A 23,840-nucleotide genomic window follows, 5' to 3' on the forward strand; every position below is an offset into this window, starting at 1 on the left:
GGTGGGGTGGCGCGGGGGAGGGGGGAGGCGAAGAAGGGGAAAAGAAAGAGTGCGGGGGGGGTTTTTTGCGTGTGTCCTCCGGCCGGGGTTGCGGCGTGCAGGTACAAACGGCTGGGGCGGAGCGGGGTAGGGGGTGGAACTGGAGTTGTCGGTTGCGACAGTCGATAGTGGCTCCGAGTTTTTGAAGTAAGTCCAGCCCTAAATAGCCGTCATAGCTCCGGCAGGAGGAATCAAAAATGATGAAGGGGTGCTGGGTAGATACTGGTTGGTGGGTGTCGACCCGTAGGGCCCGAGTTTCCCCACGGATGGGCAGGGGGCCATCCCCCGCATCTATAAGGTGGGTGGTAGTGGGGCAGAGCGGGCCAAACCGTGATTTGTAGCGGGAGAAATAATGGCTGTAAAGACAGGATCTGGCTGCTCCTGTATCGACTAGTAGTCTGGCCTTCACGCCGTTGATTTTCATTTTGTGGTACACTGGGGGGCGATACTTAGGGGTGATGGCCCCCGCCACCGTGGGTTGGTGCGGGGGCGGGCCTAAAAATCCAGCTGGTTAGGGCTCTCGTGTTCCTGTTCCTGCTCTAAGTCTCCTGGTGGGGAATCGTCCGCTGGTGCCAGCTCGTCCCCTGGGGCTTCGCCTTCTAGGGCGGAGACCTTACGCGAACCCGGGGTTGTGCTTTTGCGGCGAGCAGCTTTCAGCTGGTCCCGTACGTCATGAAGGGGGCAACGGGAGTTGCAGGCTGTGAATTCCCACGGGTTGATGAGAATTAAGTTTGGGTTTTCTCGCGGGGCGGGGCGCCGACGAGAGGGGTACGCCCTGGGTGGGCTAGGCGTCGGGGTCGGGCTGGTGTGGGGCAGGGGCGGACGTGGTGCGGCTGGGGGAGCCGGGGGCCGAGTGGGGAATTTCTTGACAACATTGATTTGTTGTGGAGGAGGGCAGGCGGTCAGGAGGCGTCGTATCAGCTGTATATCCCTATCCATGTCTCCTGTCGGATCGTGGATAGTAAAGTGTTGCTTCACAACACTTGGGAGTACTCAGAGCAGAGTATTGAAGGTGTGCTGGTCCCGGGTTTCTTCGTCTGATTCCGGGTAGGCAGCAGTAATCAGGCTTCTTGCCTGCAACAGGGTATTATCTAAATCCCCGTTATAAGTAAAGCTATCCAACTTGGATAGAGCCACCACTTTCCCTAATGATGGGGTGATGGCTTGGACTGCAAACTTGGTGAAGTTCTGCCAGGTGAGTTCTGGGACAATTTTTGGCGCAATGTTAGCTGCGTCTTTACCCAGCAGTGGAAGTGTGACTGCAATTTTTTGTTGGTCATTATCGAAGCTAATATCCAATAAGGGTTTAACTATTGCAAGATATGTCTGTATGTCATACTGGTCAGAGTCAAACTTGGATAACTGGACGTGCGGTTTAGTTGCCATTTTTCCAAATATTTCCTATTTACCTCTCTTCTACGCTCGGATCTAGAACCACCGCTGGCCACCAGTGTAATGCTGAGTAGAATTTGGCTCGACTTCTCGTCCCAAATCAACTCAACACTGAGCGGGGTCCTCTTTCGAGACCGGAGCTAGTGCAATGAAGAGAGGCAGGACATAAAAACTTTCGGCAACACCATACACGTGTATTATTTCAGTTAGACACAAGACATTTCAGTAGACATTACATCACAATATAGAGCAATACAAAACCTTATCTAAAATATTGTGTATCTCGCAGGATACTAGCTTCCTAGATATTAATGACAATACAACAAATCTTAGTACTAGGAGTACAGTAAATACCCGTGCGCGCGGAGCGCGTGAGGGGAGAGAGGGGGGTTTGTGATTTACCAGGAAGGGGGGGGAGGTAGGGAGACACGGAGAGTGACTTAGAACGGCGAGGGGGAAGTTATGGTAATATTTAATGAGGCCCGATATTAACAAGGGAGTTTAGGTGTTTTCTATTGGCAAGAATTCTTTGACAATTAACTCTGGTTCTTATTTGGACTTTAAGAGCTGGGGTGAGGAATGGAGAGAGTTTTTAGGGATAGCGTGCGGAACAGGGGAATACAGTTATTACTCGCTGTCCTCGTTGTTTTGGTAACACTAGATTTCCGTCAGCACAACTTATATATTACACATCTCCCGGGTAGGTTATGTAGACTCGCACTTCCCAACGCATAACAAAGTCGGAACCCTCGTAAATTCTATTCCACTGTATTACTCAGAGCTTAGCCAATAGCACTCCAATAATGTGTTATCCTTTCTTTGGGGTCTAGAGAGAAGTCCTTAGTAAACTCGGGATGACACTCGCACATATCTTCACTTGAGGTCTCTACCCATATTCTCGCCCGCTAATGGAGCATTATGTCCTGGGTTACCCCAATGGAAATTACATGAAATTACTGCACTAGTCTTATTCTAAGAGAAAAGGAGTCACTTAACCTACTTCACAATTATTACAGGATCACTCGTATCTCTCGTGGAGAGAAACACGGTTACCTCAGTGATGATCCGGCCGGACTGAGGGCGTCGTCAGGGTAGGGCGAGCCGGGAGGGCACGGGGCGACTTGCTAGGGCGTCCTCTCACGTCCGGGGGTTTCCGGACTGGGCTCCGGACTGGGGCCGAAGAGGGCTAGGAACCTCTGGGTCAGGTCCCGGCGTCGCGGGGGCGTGGTGAGGTCTCGCCCGGGTGTCCTGGGGCGGGCCGGAAGAGGCGACTGACTGTGGTCTCCTATGGGCAGGGGCGCCGGCAGGAAAGGACTGCGGCAGCGGCTGTCACGGTGGCCCGACAGGTGGGTCTTCTCAAGGGCCTCGCGCAGGGAACAGAGGCCGGGGGAGACAGGGAGGTCTTTCCTCCTTACTATACCCTGGGAGCGACCATCGATCGTCTCCACCGGGGTGCTGAGGGAGCAACCTTGGATCGTCTCTACCTGAGCTTTCAGGGAGCGACCATTGATCGTCTCTTCCTGATTTTTATGTGAGCGACCATAGATCGTCTCTATCTTTTTTTTATGGGAGCGACCATTGATCGTCTCTACCGGTGTGCTGAGGGAACGACCATTGATCGTCTCTACCTGAGCTTTCAGGGAGCGACCATTGATCGTCTCTTCCTGATTTTTATGTGAGCGACCATAGATCGTCTCTATCTTTTTTTTATGGAAGCGACCATTGATCGTCTCTACCTGGTTTTGAAGGGAGCGACCGTTGATCGTCTCTACCTTGACACTATTAGAGCGACCATAGATCGTCTCTACCTTAGGGGCGCTGCCTGGAGTACAGTTTCTGACTCCACCCCTAGCTAACTCGGTGATTCCGCCACACGAAGGTAGTGTCTTTTGCCTACGGTGGCGGCGGCGTGGTGGTTGAGTGTCACAAGGGCGCACGGCCCGGACTGACGTACGCCGCTGTTGCCCGGAGTGGTGGTGGCTGGCGGCGGCTACCCCGGGGGGTCCGAGTGGGGGTGTCGGCATTCTTGAGGGCAGACTCCACTGCTCCTGGTCCGCCTCGATGTCGGGGAGACTGCGGTATTCTCTGGAATATTCCGGAGAATCGATGCGGTCAAAACCACGCATTTCAGCAACAGTGATTATTATAAATTTAGTGACGTAAATCAAATACAGTTCAAGCGTTTGGCCTATTGCATGTTTCTGTGATTCATCAATATCTCCTTCGCAACCCTTCTTCAGTTCATGACCCAGAATTGGAAACTCCTGAATAAAGGAAAAATTTCTCATGCTGAAGGAGTTCGTAACACCTATATCTAAATCCTCCAGCTTGAGGAATCCACCATAAGGAGAGTAAAATCCACAGGAGGTAGCAAGGATGAAATAATAACGCCCTCATGCTGAAGGGGTTAAGGGAACTCCATAGCAACTATTTCCAAGAGTTTATTTCTTTATACACCTGGTTAATATCTGGTGTGCGTTGTTTATGCAAAGCATGTTTGTGTTAGAAGAACTTACTAGTAAGCAAGGGAATAATAATGTACATTATGCAATATATATCATCAAAAAAATTGTTTTAGAGAGCCTCGTAGACTGGCGATAAATGATCCAAAGAAAATAAAGAAATAATGAAGAATATGTTAAAAGATACTGAATATAACCTTTGACGCGTGGAGATGACCCTAACGTATATGTAAAGCGATAATAGAGTTTGTATATAATTCTTAGTAGCCTACAGTTTCGATATCAAGACGAGTGATGTCACAAAAGTCCCAAAGAATGCTCAGTCACGAACAAAAGCTCGCTCACACTTCTCAGCCGGCAATGATACTGGAAGGCGTTAACTAAATACTCATATGTGATAGCAGTGTGAAGTTCAACACAACAGTGTATTAGAAAAAAGGATACTTTCTGACATTCAGAGAGGAATGAGAAATATGGAGAGCAGAACACATTTCTTACAGAGTATAGTCGGTAATCTTTTGTTCGTAATATTACAGTTAATGGATTAAGTGTCCTCCATTCGGCCGAGGATTATTTAACTACCGATTCACAGTCTAAATTTTAATCATTTCAGTATACTGTAGTGGTCTTTCTATTCTTATTTATTTATGTTTGATTTATTTTTTGGTTTGTTTTCTTATCTGCTTAGTTAGTTTTTGTCACGTTACTATCAGACAGTTTGACTAAAATTAAGAGTCTCTCGAAGAAGACTGGTTTGACAGGACGAACAAGGAGGAGGAGGAGGAGGAGGAGGAGGAGGTCCTACTTGGCTTAAGGCACACGACCCCGTCAAGCGACCCATGAAGGGAATGTATGCTGATCACTCACAAAAATTTTCTGAGCGGACAAATCAGAGGGAATGCTATTTTCGTGTCCTGAGAGACATAAAAATTGTAAGTACTTTGTTAATATCCTGAAACAATTGAAGAGAGCTGGAAATGTGCTTTTTCCCAGTGGTTGAGTAGCCGTGTGTGTGTGTGTGTGTGTGTGTGTGTGTCAATAGATAGACAGATAAATAGTGTGTGTGTGTGTGTGTGTGTGTGTGTGTGTGTGTGTGTGAGGGAGGAGTAAGGTATCTACAGTAGCTGGGTGCATACTGTATGTGTTTCTAAATGATGATAATGTTACTCTACACACACACACACACCCACACACACACACACACACACACACACACACACACACACACACACACACACACATTATTTATTTTTATCTACTTCCAAACGCCTTAATCTCGCAATGGGTGGCCACAAACAATTCGCCTCCATGTTGTCCTGTCCCCCGCCATTTCACTGCCCTGCTCCCAGCTCATACCCCCCTCCCTCATATACCTTTCCACTCCATCCCTCCATCTCATCTTTGGCCTCCCCCTCCTCTCCACACACACAATTTTATAGATAGATAGATAAATAGACAGATAGATAGATAGACAGACAGATATAGATAGATATAGATAGATTGATTGATTGCATGATGGATGGATAGATAGATAGGTAGATAGTTTATATATACATGCCCGTGAAATCTCCGTCTTCATTCGTTCAGAACACCAACCATAAAGAGAAGTTATTGTCAAGGACTGTACGTTAGAGTGTTTATAGATGTGAAAATAAACGAGTATGTAGGTAATACTGATCTTTGTATAAGCATCGTACGTAGCTGAATGTATTAATAAATGAAAGTGTCGTTATATCAGAATAGGTTAGAAATTCAGTGCACAGGTAGGGGCGTGTGAAGATAGATGAACGATGGGTAGGTGAATGAGTCGATAGGTATTTGGATGGCTAATCTGGTATACAACAGTGAGCATTAACCCGTTCCTGCTAAGATCAACTGTAGTATTTTCTGTTCTAGGGAACATCAGGTGATTTTTATTCAGCTGAGAGTGAATTATAGGAACGTGATTGCTGATACTAATACAGCTGACCATCTCATGCTCGGAACATCTCTCTTATTCTGTTTCAGCTATATCCAGATAAATATTATGCACAGTGTATGACGCATAGGAGCCTGGGTGTTGCTGTAGGCTTGGTGAGGGTTTGGTTACACTGCTTTGTAAATAAGTGGATATGTGGATTAGTGAGTAATCTGACTACAGCCTGTTCAGTCGTATTGAAAAAGAGAAGAGCCTTAAGCTTTTGATAGCTGGCAGTCGATTGGTTGTTCGTGTTGCGTTGAAAAGTAACGATATATTTATTAAAAAAAAAAAAAAAAATAAGGGTTACAACTACCGATTCTAATGATAAGATTGCTCAAATAAAGAATATGTATCGTTATTTGCAGATGGTAATTTAAAAACAAGTCCCTTAAAAAGTTTGATAGCTTAAATACATGTGAAGTTTTCATTCTCCTCCAAATCAGCATTTTCGGACAAAATTTCACGAGTTCCTTAATTTTTTCCCCATGCTCAGGCAAATTAAGGTAAATTATCCGTCAGTACTGGAACAGTATCTTTAGTTGGCAAGAGAACTGAAAATTTCAAAAAAGAATCTAGGCCTCCTGATAGACTTTGTAAGACCTCGTTTTTTAATCTATGCAAATAGCAGTACATAAAAAAACTTTTAAAATACATCGTTACTAGAGAATGCACTCAAACAAGTAATCAGCTGCAAGCTTTGTTAAGCTCAAAGCTCCTCTCTTCTCAGATGAGACTGAATAGGCTATAGATTTAGAGGATGCAGGTTTAGTATGTAAGCAAGGTAGTGAGTGAGAAGGTGCAGGTAATTAAGACAAAGTCGTGGTTAAACTTGGTAAATAGGTACGCTGGGTATGAAGGTTGAGGAGTATGTGGGTGGTGGCGTAACAAAGTGAATTAGATAATGAGAAAATGATTTACTAGGTAAACAAGTGAGTGATGTTATGGAGATACAGAGCAAATGATGGAAATTTAATAAAAAAAATTCTGAATAAACAGTAGTACTTGTTTGGTTGTCTTCTTGAGAGAGAGAGAGAGAGAGAGAGAGAGAGAGAGTTTAGCCGCTGACATCACAGTTTGTGTTGCCATTTTAACAAACTGGCTGATCCCGCTCAATTATATATAGCTTCCACCACCACATACTATGGGAGAGGAGGGGGGGGTGAAGGGAAGGGAATAAAGAGTGAGATTAGGGGAGGGGGGGGGTCCAGTACCGACGGGTTGTGGTCGGCAAGGTTCAGGTGGGGGTCTAGTGCCGAAGGGGGGCGGCAAAGGTCAGATGGGGATTTAGTACCGAGTGGAGGCGGGAGTTGGTGAAGGCTTAGTACCGAGAGGGAGGTCGACGACTACATAAGAGTTTGGTACCAAGAGGGTGGCAAGGGTTAGGTGACGGTGTAGTACCAAGGGGGGGGAGGGTTAGATGGAGTTTAGTACTGATGGGGGACGAAGGTTAGGTAAGGGTCTAGTACCGAGGATGGGGAAACAATCAGACAGAAGCCTAGTACTGATGGGGAAGTGACTCAGATGAGGGGTCTGATACCATGGAGGGGGGGTGAGAAACGTCAAGTGGGGACCTTATTAGTGAGAGGGCTGGGGGGCAGGGGAGGGGGGGGTGATCAGGTTGGTTCTCGGCATTGATATGCCATTTGTGAGAGGAGGTGCAAAAATTATAGAGGTCACTAAGATTGTTAACAAAAGATGGAATGTCGTTAAGCTTACTAATCTCGCTAAGTTACATCTCAGTACATATGTCACTAATCTTGTCCATTATGTGAGTTTCGATAAACTTTCAATCCAAAAGTCTTGTTACCTTTAAGAATGTCAGTAATCTTGCTCTCTGTTAATGGCTCCAAACTTGTTCTATATGAAAAATGTTTTCATACTTATCTTTGTGAATGTCGCTAATCTTGCTCTCTGTTCAAGTTCCTATGAACTCGCCCCCCATAAGTATATCGATAAACCTGCTGTCTAGGAATATCGATGAACTTGTTGCCTACACAAATATCGATAAACTTACTCTGGGCTGTTGGAGCGTCACTAGCCACAAAACTCTTGAGAAAATTCTGGAAAAAAAGCTAAAATTCCTTGAAAGTTAATGAAAAATTTGCTAAAATTCCTAGTCCATGCTTCAGTAATTCACTCTTATGTTAATATTATCTGGCCTAAGCCGTAATAGAAAACTTGTTATCCCTACCACGAAAAATTTAATGGTGCCCGTATTAGCACTCTGTCTCCAGTCACTCGCTCCTAGTTGAATACAGTTGTTTGAGGTTAGTTGTAATGCACCACTAGAGTATAGTCCGGCCATGTTAGGGTTAACTATGTTAGGGTTAAAAATGTCGTTAAATGGAACGAATGTCGTTGACGAAGCTCTAAAATGGAAAATCGACAGCTATGATTGTTAACTATGTAGGCCTCAATAGTTATGAAATACTTGGAAATATAGCATGAAAATATAGGGTACGGAGCCATTTTCACAGAATATCAGGTTAGGTAGGAGGTACGGGTGCTCAGGTGCCTAAAGGAGTGATCTGCTGCTTAATAGACACGAGTTTGATACCGGGCTTAAACAAGGAACAGTTTGGTGATTTTAATTTCGTTACAGAAGGGATTACTGATCTTCCACAAGACTATCAACATATCATATATATATATATATATATATATATATATATATATATATATATATATATATATATATATATATATATATATATATATATATATATATATCCTAAATGAAAACTCTAGCACATAATTATTCAGTACGAACGGTTAGTATTAGCACCGAAATGGTGATGTGTAATAAGGTGTGTGGTACCTACGAGGACTTCAGGGCTGTCAAGTCTGCACCCAGAGTTCGTTTCGTTTCGTTCATACAGGCTCCAACATGCTTGCATGTGTCGGCCTTGGTCACCTAATGGCAGCTGTCCATGATCCTCGATCTCTGGCAGCCTCCCTGTTCATTCCCTTATTCCTGAGATCACACTCAGTGACCTCGTCCCAGGTGTTTTTCGGTCTGCCTTTCGCAACCCTACCCCTAACGTTAACACTTCTCTCTTTCTGCATCCAGTGCTCATTCCACCATCCTCTCCATATGCCCAAGCCATCTCACCTGACCTCTCCTCATCACAACACCAATACTCTCCAGTCCCATCCTGTGAAAGGATGAGTAGAGCAGGGGACAGTGTGTTGTTATACATTAACTCAGGTTTTCATCCAGTCGTAATTACCAGGCCATGCATTGAAGGCATTGACACTGTTTATATTCAGTGTAGAAATGAATCTCGGTATGAAATTACTCTTGGTTTAATTATCATCCACCTGGTCAACCACCCATCAACAATATAATCTGCAATCAAAATGCAAAAATCTGTTGTATGCAAAACACTGTAATATTTGGCAATTTTACTTTACCAGTTCCAAAATGGGGAGAAGTCCTATCCACACGCACAGGGCTAGACCTATGTAGGAGAAGAATTTAGTACAAGTGATTATCACATAGTTACATTTAACATTAAATTCAGTGAAGACAATGGCAGGGCCAGTTGCGAGGAAGTGCCTGACTCTAAGTGAGCAAATTTTAAGAAATTGATGGCATTGTAGCTGCAGTTGACTGACATCCCATTGTCGAAACTTTAGATATCAATGATGCATGGAATTTTTTAACAGAAACTCTCAACAGTGCTGTTAGGTTATGTATTCCAACGTACAACAGAAAGTCTCCCAAGAATTCTAAACCCAAATGGTGGAACTCGGACATTAAACATTGCCTGGAAGTAAAAAATCTTGCATATAAAAATTATAATATCACAAAGAGTCAAAGTGACAAAAATTAATACGATGCTCTTCGACGGAAAGCCAAAAAATTAATTAAATGTAGTAAGAAAAACCTTGAGGCACTTATTGCAAGTATCAGTAAATCAAATCCCAAGGAATTTTTCAGTTACATAGGAAGCAAAAAGGTAATAATTTCAACAATCGGTCCCTTAATCACAGATAATGGAGAGCACACTGATGATGGAACTATGATGGCGAAAATTCTTAATACTTTCTTTGCGTTAGTATTTACAACAGAAAATATACATACGATTCCTGCTGTTTCCCCAGCTCCGTTAGAAGAGGGCAACATAATCAATGACATTATAGTCAGTGATTGCAACATACTACTTGCAATTAGCAAATTAAAAGGAAATAAAAGACGAGGACCGGACAAAATTTCTCCACGTGTATTAAAGGAACTGCAGAATGAAATATCAAAGCCTTTATCCGAACTTTTTAACTTATCACTTAAGAGCAGTAAGGTGCCACGTGAATGGAAGCCTGCTAACGTAATCACTATATTCAAAAAGGGCAACAGAACACAACCAGAAAACTACCACCCAAATAGTTAAACATCAGTGGTTTGCAAATTGATTGAAACTGTTATCAAAGACAAGTTTGTGAAATAAACAGTCTCGTCAAAGATTCGCAACACACTTTTCAAAATAATCGCTTTTGCCTCACGAATCTGTTGGACATTTTCAATGATATACTGATCATGTACGACGAGACTAAATCTGTTCATGTTGTCTACCTCGATTTGCAAAAGGCTTTTGACAAAGCTCCACACAAAAGACTCCTTCAGAAGCTAAAGGCACGTTGTTTCAGCGGCAGTGATCTCAGGTGGGCAGAAGATTGGCTCACCAGACGAAAGGAAAAAGTTGTAAAAAATCGAAGAGTCAGACTGGATAAACGTTACAAGTGGGGTGCCGCGGGGTTCAGTGTTAGGTCTTATTTATTTATTTTTTTTTAATATATATAAATGATATTGACGAAAGATTATGCCGTAAGATTTCATAATTTGCTGACGATACTAAAATAGGTAACAGAACAGATACAGCATTGCAAAGGCAGGCAATTCAGAGAGATCTTAATCAACTGTTTAACTGGGCCCAGGCATGGCAAATGGATTTCAATATCAATAAATGTAAAATGCTAAGCATCAGCAGTGAAAATGTAAGAGCTAATTATAACATGAATAATGTTCAGCTTGATAGGGTAAACTATGACAAAGACTTAGGAGTTATAATAACAAATGATCTGAAACAAAGCAAACAATGTACAGAAGCTGTGAAAAAAGCCAACAAACTGATTAGATTTATAGGTAGAGCATTTGAATATAAATCAGAAAATTTCGTCCTCACTTTGTATAATTCCTCAGTATGCCTGCACTTGGAGTATTGCATTCAGTTTTGGTCACTGTATTATAGAAAGGATATGGAGAAACTTGAAAGAGTACAGCAAAGGGTGACCAGAAATGATATTTAGATTGAGAAATAAACCATACGAGGAACATTTGGAGGCCCTGAATCTCTATACCCTAACTAAACAGAGGTTACGAGGAGATTTAATTCAAGTATTCAGAATATTCAAAGGACATAATAACATGGCTGTCGATAAATACTTCACACTTGGTCATTCGAGTTATACTAGAGGCAATGGGTATAAAATAACTAGCAAATGATTCCAGTCACATGAAGCTAAGCATTTCTTCTTTAACAGAGCTGTAAATATATGGAACACATTGCCCTCCACACCTGAGTAAAATGCTTGTGTATATATAATTTTTTTCCCCTGAGCCTGGACCAATTTATTAAATACAAATATAATATAAGCACAGACTAGGATATGCACAGATAAGTTAATGGTCACTACTCTTACTTTCGACCTGTGATGGGCTGTGGATCACTGAGGGTCCTTGTTAGTTAAGTGACCACCATTGGGATTTTTTTTTTAATGTATTAGGGGTCACTGCTTCAGGAGGTAACTTGTGTGCTTGTCCCACATGGAAAGTTCCTTGTCTCAGTGGAGTGAATGGGGCCTGACTGACTGCTGCCTACCTTAAAAGCGCCAGGCAAGGCTGCTGTACCACCCTTGAACATCCACACTGTGCACTGTGCAATTTCCATGCTGTGTCTACAGAAGCCCCATCAACTCAACATACCCTTACATAATGTCATGCATTATTTATTTATTTGATTATTCATTTTACTTACTACTTCCTCTTTCAGGTTATTCAGACTGGTAGCTTATAGATTAAGTACTATAGAATGGAACTTTTCCTTTTCAGACTCTGCTATGAAATTTCCATGTCAGAGTTTCCATGCTGCATGATGGTTTTCTCATTTTATCTTGTCACTTTTAACTGGAGGGTTTGGAGGTGGGGGGAGCCTTCTTGCTTTACTATCCTTATCCTTCAGCTTGTAGAATTAGATCTCGTAGTCATAGTCTACTTTGTAACAAGCAGCCTCGAAAAGACCATAAGGTCTGTTTTGTTTGCATTCCTTTGTACTTCTTTGTACTCCTTTGTACCTCTTAACTCATCCATCGTAAACCCAGGCCCTCCCCACCCCCAGGCCTTGCATTCAAGGATGCATTGCACATCCACCTAATCATTGTCATTTCTGTACGTTTGGGCCTCCAAATATTCTCTTCCATTACTGCCCAGGTCTCACTACCATATAGCATTACACTCTAACATGCTGCATGAAGGGAGAGCCCTCTCAATGTCAGGAGAGACGACAGCTCCCTGAACTTCTTCCAGCCACTCCTCACTCTAGCCACAGAGCTAGCTCCAGCCCCACCTTCAGCACATAACATGTCTCCCAACTAACAAGACTCTTCTACACACTGAAGCAACTCACCAGCAAGATTAATTCTTTCATGCCTGACAATCTCCACATGCTCTCCCCGACACACCGCACATATGAAATCAGCATCATCTCACAGTCTGCTTCTAACACCACTATAATCTCTCATGCACCCACTAATCACAAACACTACACAAGATGCAATTACTTCCCACTCCCCTGTGGCAAACTGCATATGGCCTCTCTCCTTCTTTGACAGTACTGCCACCAGCTCTAGATGGCATCACCTTTGTTACCAACTGTGATAGTGAAGCCGGTATTGTTTTCAGTTTGTCTGTCTGTGTGTGTGTTTTTTTTTTATGTGTCCGACACTGGGCATAGGCATCACAGCCTGCTCCCAAGGCCCAATAGTCCTCCTACATATCATACACCTTTACATGTCACCACTTCGGCACTAACACCCACTGTCCATATTGAATACATACTAGGACCGTCTCATGCAGAACTGTTGTACTGGTATTTGGAGTGGTATTTTTACGACATGCCGGCAGGTCTTCTGGTATATCAATGAAGTCTGATTTTATAAAATTCAAATCCTTAAACTGTTACCTGCCCCAGTGGGGATTTGAACCTGGGTCCAATTGAGCCACCTCTCTGCCGATTGAGCCACCACCTCCTTCAGTGTCAGTTAGTATGATAATTTCACAACCGCTCATGATATCATCACAAGATTTTACAGGTGTGTAATAGGGAAAAAAAATAGATCACGAGTTCGAAATTAGTGAAAGTTACCACGATAACTTTGCAACCGCTCAAGATATCATCGCAAAATTTTACAGGTATATAGTAGGGATGAAAGTCTCCTACGAGTTCGAAATTGGTGAAAGTAGGTCAAGGTCAAGGTGATATTCCGAGCTATGCTAGATATTTGTCAGCTCGCGGCTGGTGTGATTCCCCTCCCCCCCGTCGGGGGGTCTTTAGTTTTATCTGCTTTTACTGTCAAGCCCTTGTGCCCCACACCATCTCTCCACTTCCTAAATCTTTTCTCCTCTTCCCTTTCATTCCCTGCAATCAACACCAAATCATCGGCATACAACATCTCCCACGGGAGTCCATTTCTGAAGTCCCGTGAGAGGGTTTCAAGCACCAGGATAAACATGGGGCTCAAGACTGACCCATGATGCACACCAACTTTCACTGAAAACACATCACTCAAATCTCCATTCACTCTCACCTGGGCTCAAGCACCCACATATTTAACCATAACCTCGCTAACCACTCACTCCTCGATCCCAAGCTTTCTCATGACCCACTTCACCACCTCCCTTGGAACTCCGTCAAAGGCCTTCTCAGAGTCAACAAAAATAAAGTACAGATCCCTTTTCTTTCCTATACACTGTATTTGGATTCATAACAAAAAGTTACAGATATCCCATTCAGACGGTGGAGTTTTCATGTAGTTATTTTAAATCATACGGCTGTAGTCAAAGTAAGATTATAAGGATACAGTGGGTCTGAATGAGATATAGTGTAACAAACTATAAACAGTCCTCTTGGGTGTATATAAACAGAACAGCACCTGAAACTGGATGAGTAGAAATGACTGGGAGGGTAACCGAGTGAGCATGTAAAGAGATTGTGTTTTAAAAATGGGTGACGGTTTATTGGGTGAGGTAAAATGAGACAGATAATAAACCTATCTGCTTTTATATAAGCAGAAAAGTAACTGTGACTTGATGAACAGAAGTGATGGGTCGGATAACTGAGTAAGTGCAGGAGATTTGCTGAGAATGAGGTATAAAGTATACGAGTTCGAGTGGCTGGGTGGATGGCCGAGGATGTCTACAATATATTGGACGGGTGGATGATAAAGTCCGTGAATGAAAGAGTTTGCGGTGGCTGATTCAGTGATTTATTTGACATATTACACATCATCACTTATGTCAATGAGACAAACTAATTCCATACTAGAAATACATGTCAAAATATCAGTTTGAAATACGCATATAAAATCGTTAAGAAAGAGTTATACGAAGTCTCTTATTCCACCAAAATTACGGCTGACGAAGGAACGAACGACTGGAATAGTGGCTGAGTGGACGGACTGTTAAACACTTCAGCCCGAGAATGTACTTTTCATTTTAATCTCGTTATCGCCAGCCGATTTTACTCAGCTTAGAATATACTTTTTCGAACAGAATGGGCAAATCATTTACCTTTCGTCAACCGTTCCCACTTGGCGTTTTTCCCTATGCTGAGTAATATCATCTGACAACTGCAAGATGTAAAATCATCTGACAACTGCAAGATAACTACAAAAATACGCATCGTGGTGAATGTTGTTACAAATATAATTCCTTAATCTTGTTTTAATCTTATCATTACAGACTCTCCTATGCCAGATAAAATCATCTGGCAATTGCATGACTGAAATGAAAAAAATACGTCCTTGTGTTACGATGGTTAGCTTTTTCAGCATAAGGACATCCGCTTCATCTCATTGGACGTGTTTAGTGAGTTTTAAGGAAACTCTTTCGTAGTGGGGGAAAAACATTGAGATTGCTTCTAAACCTATCTCTGCGATAGGCGTCCCTTCAAGTATTTAAAATCACCTGACAAACAAGAACAGAATAAAGAAGTCGTCACCGTATTGAGGATAATTTATCTATGACTTAGTGGACGAGCTGATGAACTATACAGCAACTGGGCTGGTGAGACTAAAGATGAATGAGTGGAGACAGAGTGCGTGGAGAAGAAAGTGGGTGGTAACGGGCCTGGATGATGATGGGACTGGGTGGCGACGGGAGTAGGTGGTGACGGGAGCGGGTGGAGATAACAGTGCGTAAAGATAGAGAACAGAGGAAGATGCCAGTGGATAACTATACGGGGTGCTGAGATGCAAGTGAGTGAAAATGCTAGTGAGAGGATGGTGGATGAATTGGTAAGTGTGTGAACGGCATGGTAGCTGGGTGAATGGTGAGTCGACAAGTGGTGGGTGGGTGGATGGTGGGTGGAGCCAAGTCAGCTGCGTTGGCGTAATCTGAAATAGGTCACGTCCGGGGATCGATACTAGCCATGCGAAGTACAGACCGTCTGGATCACTTTCACAATTTCACTACACTGCTGCTTGACACCACCTCTATCGCTGCCACCAGCAACCAGTCATCGCATTAAAATTCCTTTCGTAATCTTAATTATAAAATTTCCAGTTTTATTTGTCCTCTCTCATCTGACAAAGGAATACAAATGTTGAGCTACATGGGGAGGACGTCTGTAAAGTTCAGGAAGTAACCTTTATCCACCAAAAAGAAACAGAGCTGAAACTAAAAGTAATTTACCGTCGACCGAGCCTTATGCCCCTCAACCATTGGCTTGTTCTCATAGCGTCATAATTATTCATGATGGGAGAATCCAGCTAGAGTGAATAAAAAGAATCCCTCCCCGACGGTAATTTTTTTCCCCCTTTTAATCCGTGCTTTGGTCTAATCATAGTTAACTTAAAAAGAGACATTTTGAACTGGAGGGGTCAGATGTAGCTTCACTAATTACTTGAACATGAGAGGATTTTCTTGTGTTGAATGGAAATATCTGGAGGTAACGAGAATAAACTAAAAAAAGAAAGAAAACTAACCGACCTTTCGTGTGGCTACCATAATTTAAGATTTTAAAACTTCAGTCCCTGGACGATTTCTGCTTAGATTAAGATTTTTTTTTTTTTTTTTTTCGCAACTTTTCTGCTGGCAGCAAGAACAGAATACTAATGTCTTCTTGGAAACAGTCATAGCACTACTCAGCGTCTTCATAATGGTATTTAAGGGACATCTTCAGAAAAGATTTCTTTTTTTTTACAGTTTATTAGTGGTTCATTATTGAAAATTATTTATTATTGAAAATGATTTTGTTTCGTCGTATTTTTCCCATTATTATTCATTCTTACCTTGACTGAGATATTTCGTAGGTTTACTGAGTCAGAGTAACTGCAAAACAAACAATCTTAAGTTATCTTAAACTCAAAACGTTTTATGAATGCGTCCCTAAGAGCCATTCTTTCCAGCGATATACTGTATCTGTGAACAATTTGGAAACGCTTCCGTTGGCCACACTTCCGTCAACACAAGGGGTCGTATTCTCGTTCCCGTCGAGGATTTTGTAACACCTCCTCAGCGATTTATTTTGGTGATAATGTTCTCTTGTAAGTGACTGCTGTGAACTGCGGCAATATTTACAAGAAATGAATAATACAGAAGACAGTAGTAAAAGTCAGTATGTAAAATAAAACACTATGAAAGAAGTCCTACAAAGTATTCGATGGCAGCGAGAATTGCGTTCAGGCAGTCTTCTTACGCATCTCACGAGAAGCGTACCCTCTCAAATATTTAAAGATCGCTAACGGTGGTTCCAAGTCGATACATTTCCCGGATTTGAAGAAATATACAGGGAAATATAAGCGAGCATAGTAGGGTGGATTCGTTCTTCTCAAAAGACATAATCCTTTCCTGGTGAAATACGAGTGTCCAAAAAGAAAAAGAAAGTTTTAAATAATCCACCAACTAGAAGACTCATCGTGATTGCGACGGAAGCGCTGTGCAGCAGCGACTTTGAACGTAGGTTCACATTAGCCGCATCATGCCCAGTTTTTTTCTCATCGAGGTATGTACATGCTTCTGAATGAACGTTGAATGTATGTTTAGTGCCCTTGGCGAATTTTCTTCTGTCATCTGAAATCAGCGACATTTCAGGGTAGATTTCAACTTTGAAAAAAAAAAAAAAAAAAAAAAAAAAACGCAGGGGTCAAATCGGGAGAGTAGGGCGGCTGGGGGCCATAGTCGCCCCTTGCTCCGCCAAGAAGCCACGGATAAGGAGCCATGTGTGAGTAGGTGCATTGTCATGGTGCATCATCCAGGCTTTGTCCACGCCTCAGGGCTCTTCCTGCACACTGCCTCCCTCAAATGCTTCAGGACGTCCAAGTGAAACCCTTTACTGACTGTCAGACCACATGAAATAAAGTCATGGTGAATGACGCCCTTCCAATTAAAAAAAAAAAAAAAAAAAATCAATGTCACCTTCACAGACAGGAGACTCTGACGTGATTATTGTGGTCGCTGTGAAGATGTTCCAACCCACTGCGACAACTACCTTCTTGTTTCAACATCGTAGTCGTACACCCACGTTTCATCACCGGTTATAACATTTTTCAGAAAGCAAAAGTTTTTCTTTATTTCAAACAGATTTCACTCAATCACGTTGCTCTTCAAGATCCTTAATTGCTCAACTTGCAACAAATTGTAACGTGCACTAAACACAGGTTCACATAAGCACGTGTACCTCGATGACCAAGTGACATGGCGTGATGCTGCCAGTGTTAGACTAAAGCTCAAAGTCGCCGGTACACAGCGCACCCGTCGCGATCACTATACGACTGCTAGATGGTGCGCTTTTGAAATGGTTCGGTTTCTTTATGGACATACCAGTATTTTTTTTTTTTTTTTCTGATCATGAATTCGCTTTGTCTTTCATTTAGATTGTGTATAGCTAAAACAGTATTTCTTGTAATTTACTAATCGTAATATATATTTCACATTTATTTAAAATGTTTGGATGAAGATCTCGATAATATATTAATAGGTTGACGGCCAAAGTTCCAGGTTTTTCCCTAAGACCAGCCAGCATTTAGTTAGCAAATATTATGACTGATCAGTTACAGATTTTTAATATTGGAAGAATTTCTCATGATAATATGTAAGCACTGCAGAACACTGAAAGAGGGAGCCATGAGAAGAAACATAACCAGGAGTGGTATTACTAAATGGGACACCATCATAGTTCATCTCTGTAGTATTCATATAGATCAAAGGGGAAGTGATGCTTTATACGTGAAGACGATTTAATGGAAAATGGTCAACAAACTGCACTCCTTCTCAGCTTAAGAGATCACCACTGGTCTCTCTCTCTCTCTCTCTCTCTCTCTCTCTCTCTATTTCGGTAACTATACCGTGTGACAGGAACAGGCGATTTAATTTCTTGTCTGGTGGCTTAGCGGGTTAAAACGCTGAGGAGTTGTTGTGGGTTTCTTGCTTACATAATTCCACAGGGACAAGCGAGGCTGGTTACCATTGCTTTAAATGTTAGGACTAAGTAACTTGAACGTTGGCCCGTACGCTCCTGTTTATATGGGGAAAATGAAATTGACTAGTTTATGTAGATGGGCAGATAGATATATAAAGGTTTAATTATTTGTATGTATATACAGTATGTATGCATGCATGTATGTATAAAGGGCGTTCAGGAGGAAAGGGCATAACTTTGAGAAGCGACAGATAAAGGAATTCTAATCAAAACATGCTATACCATATGAGTCAAAATTTCAGTCATTACCGAGCTGCACTTACTGATTACTATGAGTGAAATAAAAGGGAGATCATTTTGCCCCGCAAGGTCATCAGTAACTGCAGCACCGTAACGACTTAGATTTGGACCCTTGGTAATACAGCAATTTTTTTTCTTAAAGTGCCTTCATCTATCTCGTCTCAAAAGTATCTTCTGTCCTGCTGGGATAACCTGTATGACACCCTGCTTTCCTCCCCGAAGAACTGCGTCAGTATAAGGCATAATGAGTAATATAGCTTCAGTGGGAGAACAGTGATGGTAGAAAGTCATCCATGTCAGAATATTGATTTTTTTTTCTTTTCTTAATCTCACTTATCGGTAAATTTTAAATGACGTTTCTGTGTGTCTCCAGAAGAAAATATGAACTCACGGCTGTGTGTGTGTGTGTGTGTGTGTGTGTGTGTGTGTGTGTGTGTGTGTGCGTGTGAGCGCGCGCCGGAACTATGAAACAGAATCCCCGTGTCGTTTTCCCTTTTTCACCAGGAATAGTGAAGTGGCTGTCTCTCTCCCCACGAAATTATGAAACGTTACTGCTGTGTGTCCTCCCACTACCTTTAAAATGCAAAATGACAGCCGTGTGTGGCTCTTCTACTAGGAAATGACTTCTGTGTATCTATCCCCCCAGAATATATGTAATGACCGTTTTATATATCTATCATCCAGAACATATGAAATGGCATTTACATGTAAATCTCTCCCTGCAACAGTATAAAGCTGTATTTTATGTATATCTTTTTCCCCCGAAAATATGAAATCACATCTGTGTGTATGTCTCACCAGGAAAATAAGAAATCACATCTATGCGCATTTCACCACCCCGGAGAATATGAAATATAATATGTTTGAATTTCTCCACATCGGATTATATGAAATCACATGTGCGTGTGTGTGTGTGTGTGTGTGTGTGTGTGTGTGTGTGTGTGTGTGTGTGTGTTTGCACCCCGGAAAATGCGAAATCACATCTACTTTCCCTACCCTTCATCCACCACCGCCACTGGAAATGTTTAGTAATTACTGTATACCTCTTCCTCCTGGAAAATATGTAAAATGACTCCCCCCGTTTGTGTCTTCCCTCCGTTCCCCACTTCCCCGCAAAATATGAAATGATGGCCTTACAAGTCCGCCCTTCTCCCAACCGTTTAATATGGAGTGCCATCATATTTATTGTTCTCAAAAATATGAAATTACTTCTACGTGTTTTTTATGGAAATAATAATAAGTTCTTGGTGTGTTTTCCCTTACCCCCTCCCCGCCGCAAAATATGCAGTTTTTTCTTGTTGTTGTTGTTACCTACGCCAACGAAGTTGGAGGGGTTATGTATTCACCTATGTTTGTCTGTTTGTCCACACGATATCTTCAAAAGTTCTCAATGAATTTCAAAGGAATTTTGTCGAAGGGTGGGCCATGAGCCAAGAAAGAACTGGTTAAATTTGGGGGGGGGGGGGATCCTGATCAGGGGTATCCCGCACAAAATCTCCAAAGTTCTCAATGAATTTCAATAAAATTTTGTTTAAGTGTGGGCCATGGGTCAATGAACAATTGATTAAATTTGGGGGCTGATCTGGATGCTATGTATTCCACACAATGTCTCCACGAATCCGAATCCAGATCCTCTTTAATGGCAATGGCATTGACGGAGGTATGCGCTCTCTGTGTGCTTTCTAATTGATCTTGTTGTTCTTACTGTTGTTCTTGTTGCTCATCTGTCCATGAACACTGTAGACTGTAGGCTGAAGTTGCCCCTCATCTGCAATCTACCATCCCTTTTCCTGGGGACTAGGAGGTAGTTGACTGATGTTTGCATAATCATGCACAGCAACCACTCGGTTATACTAGTGCCACCACATGAAGGCATCTCTCTCTCCAGCACCAAAATACACCAAACAGTTGTTGTGTCTTTCCCTCAGGAAAATTTTAAATAAATTCAACGATTATCTTTCCTTAACCTCTCCCCCGAGACAATGTGCAAATACTTCTTTGTCTCTCCTTCATTCCACTCATTATATGAAATGACACCCAAGCTTATCCCCTCCCCCCGCAAAATATGTAATAACTTATTTGTCTGTCTTGCCACCACCTCCTGGAAAATATGAAATGACATCATTCTGTATGCCCTTCACCCTGTTGCCAATAATTAAATAAGTTCAAATTATGACTCCAGTGTGTGTGTTTCCCCATACCACACCCCACCATGACACATGTTTCTTTCCCACTTCCCTACACCGCATACAATATACGAGAAAAATATCAATTTTTTTGTGTCTTGTTTCCTCCTCACCCTTCGGAAGAGTATATATTAAAAACCGAAAGTACCACATATGTCCTCTTCCCACCCAAATCCTCTAACACATCATATTGAAAAAAAAAAAAAAAATAGGTCTGTATAAGTCTCTTATTCTCCCACCCAAGCCACCCCACAGTATATGAGAAAAACCAATAGCTCTCAGAAATCAAGTATGAATTCTTTCCATCCAACCTCCTGTACAAGACATAAAAGGGAAGCTCTACGTGTGCACCTTCCTCCCTCAGGACTACACCATCACCATGTACCTCAACCAGTACTGGAAGGATGAGCGTCTGGCCTTCAGCTCCGGCGAGGACCTGCTCACTCTCCCGGGCGACTTCGCAGAGAAGATATGGGTCCCTGACACATTCTTCGCCAACGACAAGAGCAGGTGGGAAAATACGTTCTGAATTTTGTTGTGAGTTTGGCAGTCTGGCTATATATCTTTTTATCTATCTATTTGTATCTATCTATCTATTTACCTATCTGTCTGTCACTATTTATCTGTCTATATCTGTCTGTCCATCTATCATATATAGATAAATAGATAGATTGATAGATAGATCCTACAGTAAGTGCCAGTGGGAAAAGTTACTGATTTCTGTTTTCTGTTTGGGTTTCCTTACCTGTTTATATATTTGTTTATCTGTCCATTCATTCACTCATTCATTCATTAATTCATATCTCAACCCTACTTTGCCTACACGGAGACACGTATATGAATAGGGCCATTAACTTTATCTTCGTGACGATCATGCGACACATTTTACACGCACACTTCGCTGTATTATATGGCAAGCAAAGCCACATTTCGGAGTACTGAGTATACGAGTATAAAGACTACATTTCCTGATTTGTCTTCTAAAAGTAAACCAGTGTCAAGCATTGCCTTAAGCAATTCAACGCGATTACGACTTCAATGTGTTATTCTTGATATTATCTGGCGGTTTCATTCAGGGAATACACTTTTCAGACTAGAGGGGTTAGATATACCGTAACCTTCATTAATCCTTTCACTCCAAGAAGTTTCCCATACTTTGGTTACCAGGTATAAACGAGGATATAGACGCGAATTCGATTGAAAAATAGTGAATGGAAAGATCAGGGTCCATATTCTTTTTGGCTTAGGAGGCTTTCTTACACCACTTCCTTAACAGTATAATTATATGTATGGTATGTCAAAATAGCTTTTGTGTTTAACCTGCAGTCTGAGTCGATACTGAAAAGATATAACAGCATAAAAGAGAATAATAATATGTCATATCCAATCAAATCGTTAAGAAAGAGGTGCTAGAAGGCTTTCTAAGCCGTTGAGAATACGGTCCTGTACAGAATATACAATGATATAGTAAAAGCTCACATGAGGGGGCCTTATCTCTGTCCCAGTCCTACCTCGTCACTGCTTTAACCATACCTTATCTCCGCGTTGACATCGCCCTAACCCTGCCTCATCGTTGCCTTAGTCATGCCGCACCTCTACTTTAACCTTTCCTCATCACTGCCTTAACCCTGCCTGACATTTGCCTTGACCCTGCCTCATCGCTTCTCAACCATACTTGCCTCGCCGCTACCTCAACCTTACCTCATCATTGCCTACCCTTATACCTTGACCTTGCCTTAGCCCTGCCTCATCGCTACCTTCGCCATGCCTTAGCTCTACCTTAACCCTTCGCTCCTCTGATTAACATCGTTTTACCTCTGTCTTAACCATGTATCGCATACTTCTCCAAACCCTTAGTCATATCCACCTCGACCCTGCCTCACCTTAAACCTGCCTCAGCCCCTCCCTCAACCCTGCCTCACCCGCTCCCTCACCCCTGCCTCCGCCTTCCATTATTCCGTGTTAATTTGGGGCGGTGAGCACAACAGGAACGAGGAGAGGGAGAGGCTGTGTTGGTGACAGAAGTAATACGATTAAGGGGGGCGACGGGGGAGGGGAAGGAGGAGGGGGGAGGAAGGAAACTGGGTGGAGGAGAGAGAGAGAGAAGAGTAGGAAGAAGGGAGGGAAGTAGTGAGGAATGTGAGGAAGGTAGGAGGGCAGGAAGAGAAAGAATGGGCAAGGAGGGGAAATGGGTGAAAGAGACAGACAGACAGACAGACAGAGAGACAGAGACAGAGACAGAGACAGAGAGAGACACACACACAGACAGAGACAGAGACAGAGAGACACACACACACAGACAGAGACAGACAGACAGACAGACAGACAGACGGACGGACGGACGCCGGACGGACGGACGGAGAAAGAGAGAGAGAGAGAGAGAGAGAGAGAGAGAGAGAGAGAGAGAGAGAGAGAGAGAGAGAGAGGTGACATGACATAGAGAGGTGGGGAAAAGGATGAGAAATGGTTGAGAGAGATAGAGGGACGGAAGGAGAGGGTTGTGAGAGGAAGGAGGATGGAGACCAGCAACTAAGTAGGAGAGCCAAAGAGGGAGGAGGCAGGAACGGACTGTGAGAGAAAAGATAAGAGAGGGAGATGACAGGTAGAAGTGAAAGGTAGTGCCGAAGGTTTGGAGGTTTGAAAAGAGAGAGTAGGGGAAGAGAATTAGGTGTGAGTGGAAGGAGGCTGAGGTGAAAATGAGAGACAGGGAGGGATGAGAAAGAGGGAGAGATGATAAGGAGGAAGGGGTGAGAAGAGGGAAAGGATGAAAAGCAGGGAGGTATGAGGAGGAGGAAGTGAGAGAACA

General features: G+C 42.7%; 1 protein-coding gene across 1 annotated transcript in view; it reads left to right on the forward strand.

Annotated features, from left to right (window-relative positions):
* LOC145400174 (gamma-aminobutyric acid receptor subunit beta-like) overlaps nucleotides 1-23,840 on the forward strand; it is a 126,220-nt gene that overhangs the window by 23,407 nt on the left and 78,973 nt on the right. The window contains exon 2 of the mRNA XM_080272687.1: nucleotides 21,399-21,544. Within this exon, the coding sequence (XP_080128813.1) occupies nucleotides 21,399-21,544 (146 nt within the window). The remainder of the gene's footprint in view (nucleotides 1-21,398; nucleotides 21,545-23,840) is intronic.

Source organism: Coenobita brevimanus, chromosome 51, assembly GCF_032717465.1.
Source record: "Coenobita brevimanus isolate Jiangsu-jjx chromosome 51, ASM3271746v2, whole genome shotgun sequence".
In the NCBI taxonomy this organism is placed as follows: Eukaryota; Metazoa; Arthropoda; class Malacostraca; order Decapoda; family Coenobitidae; genus Coenobita; species Coenobita brevimanus.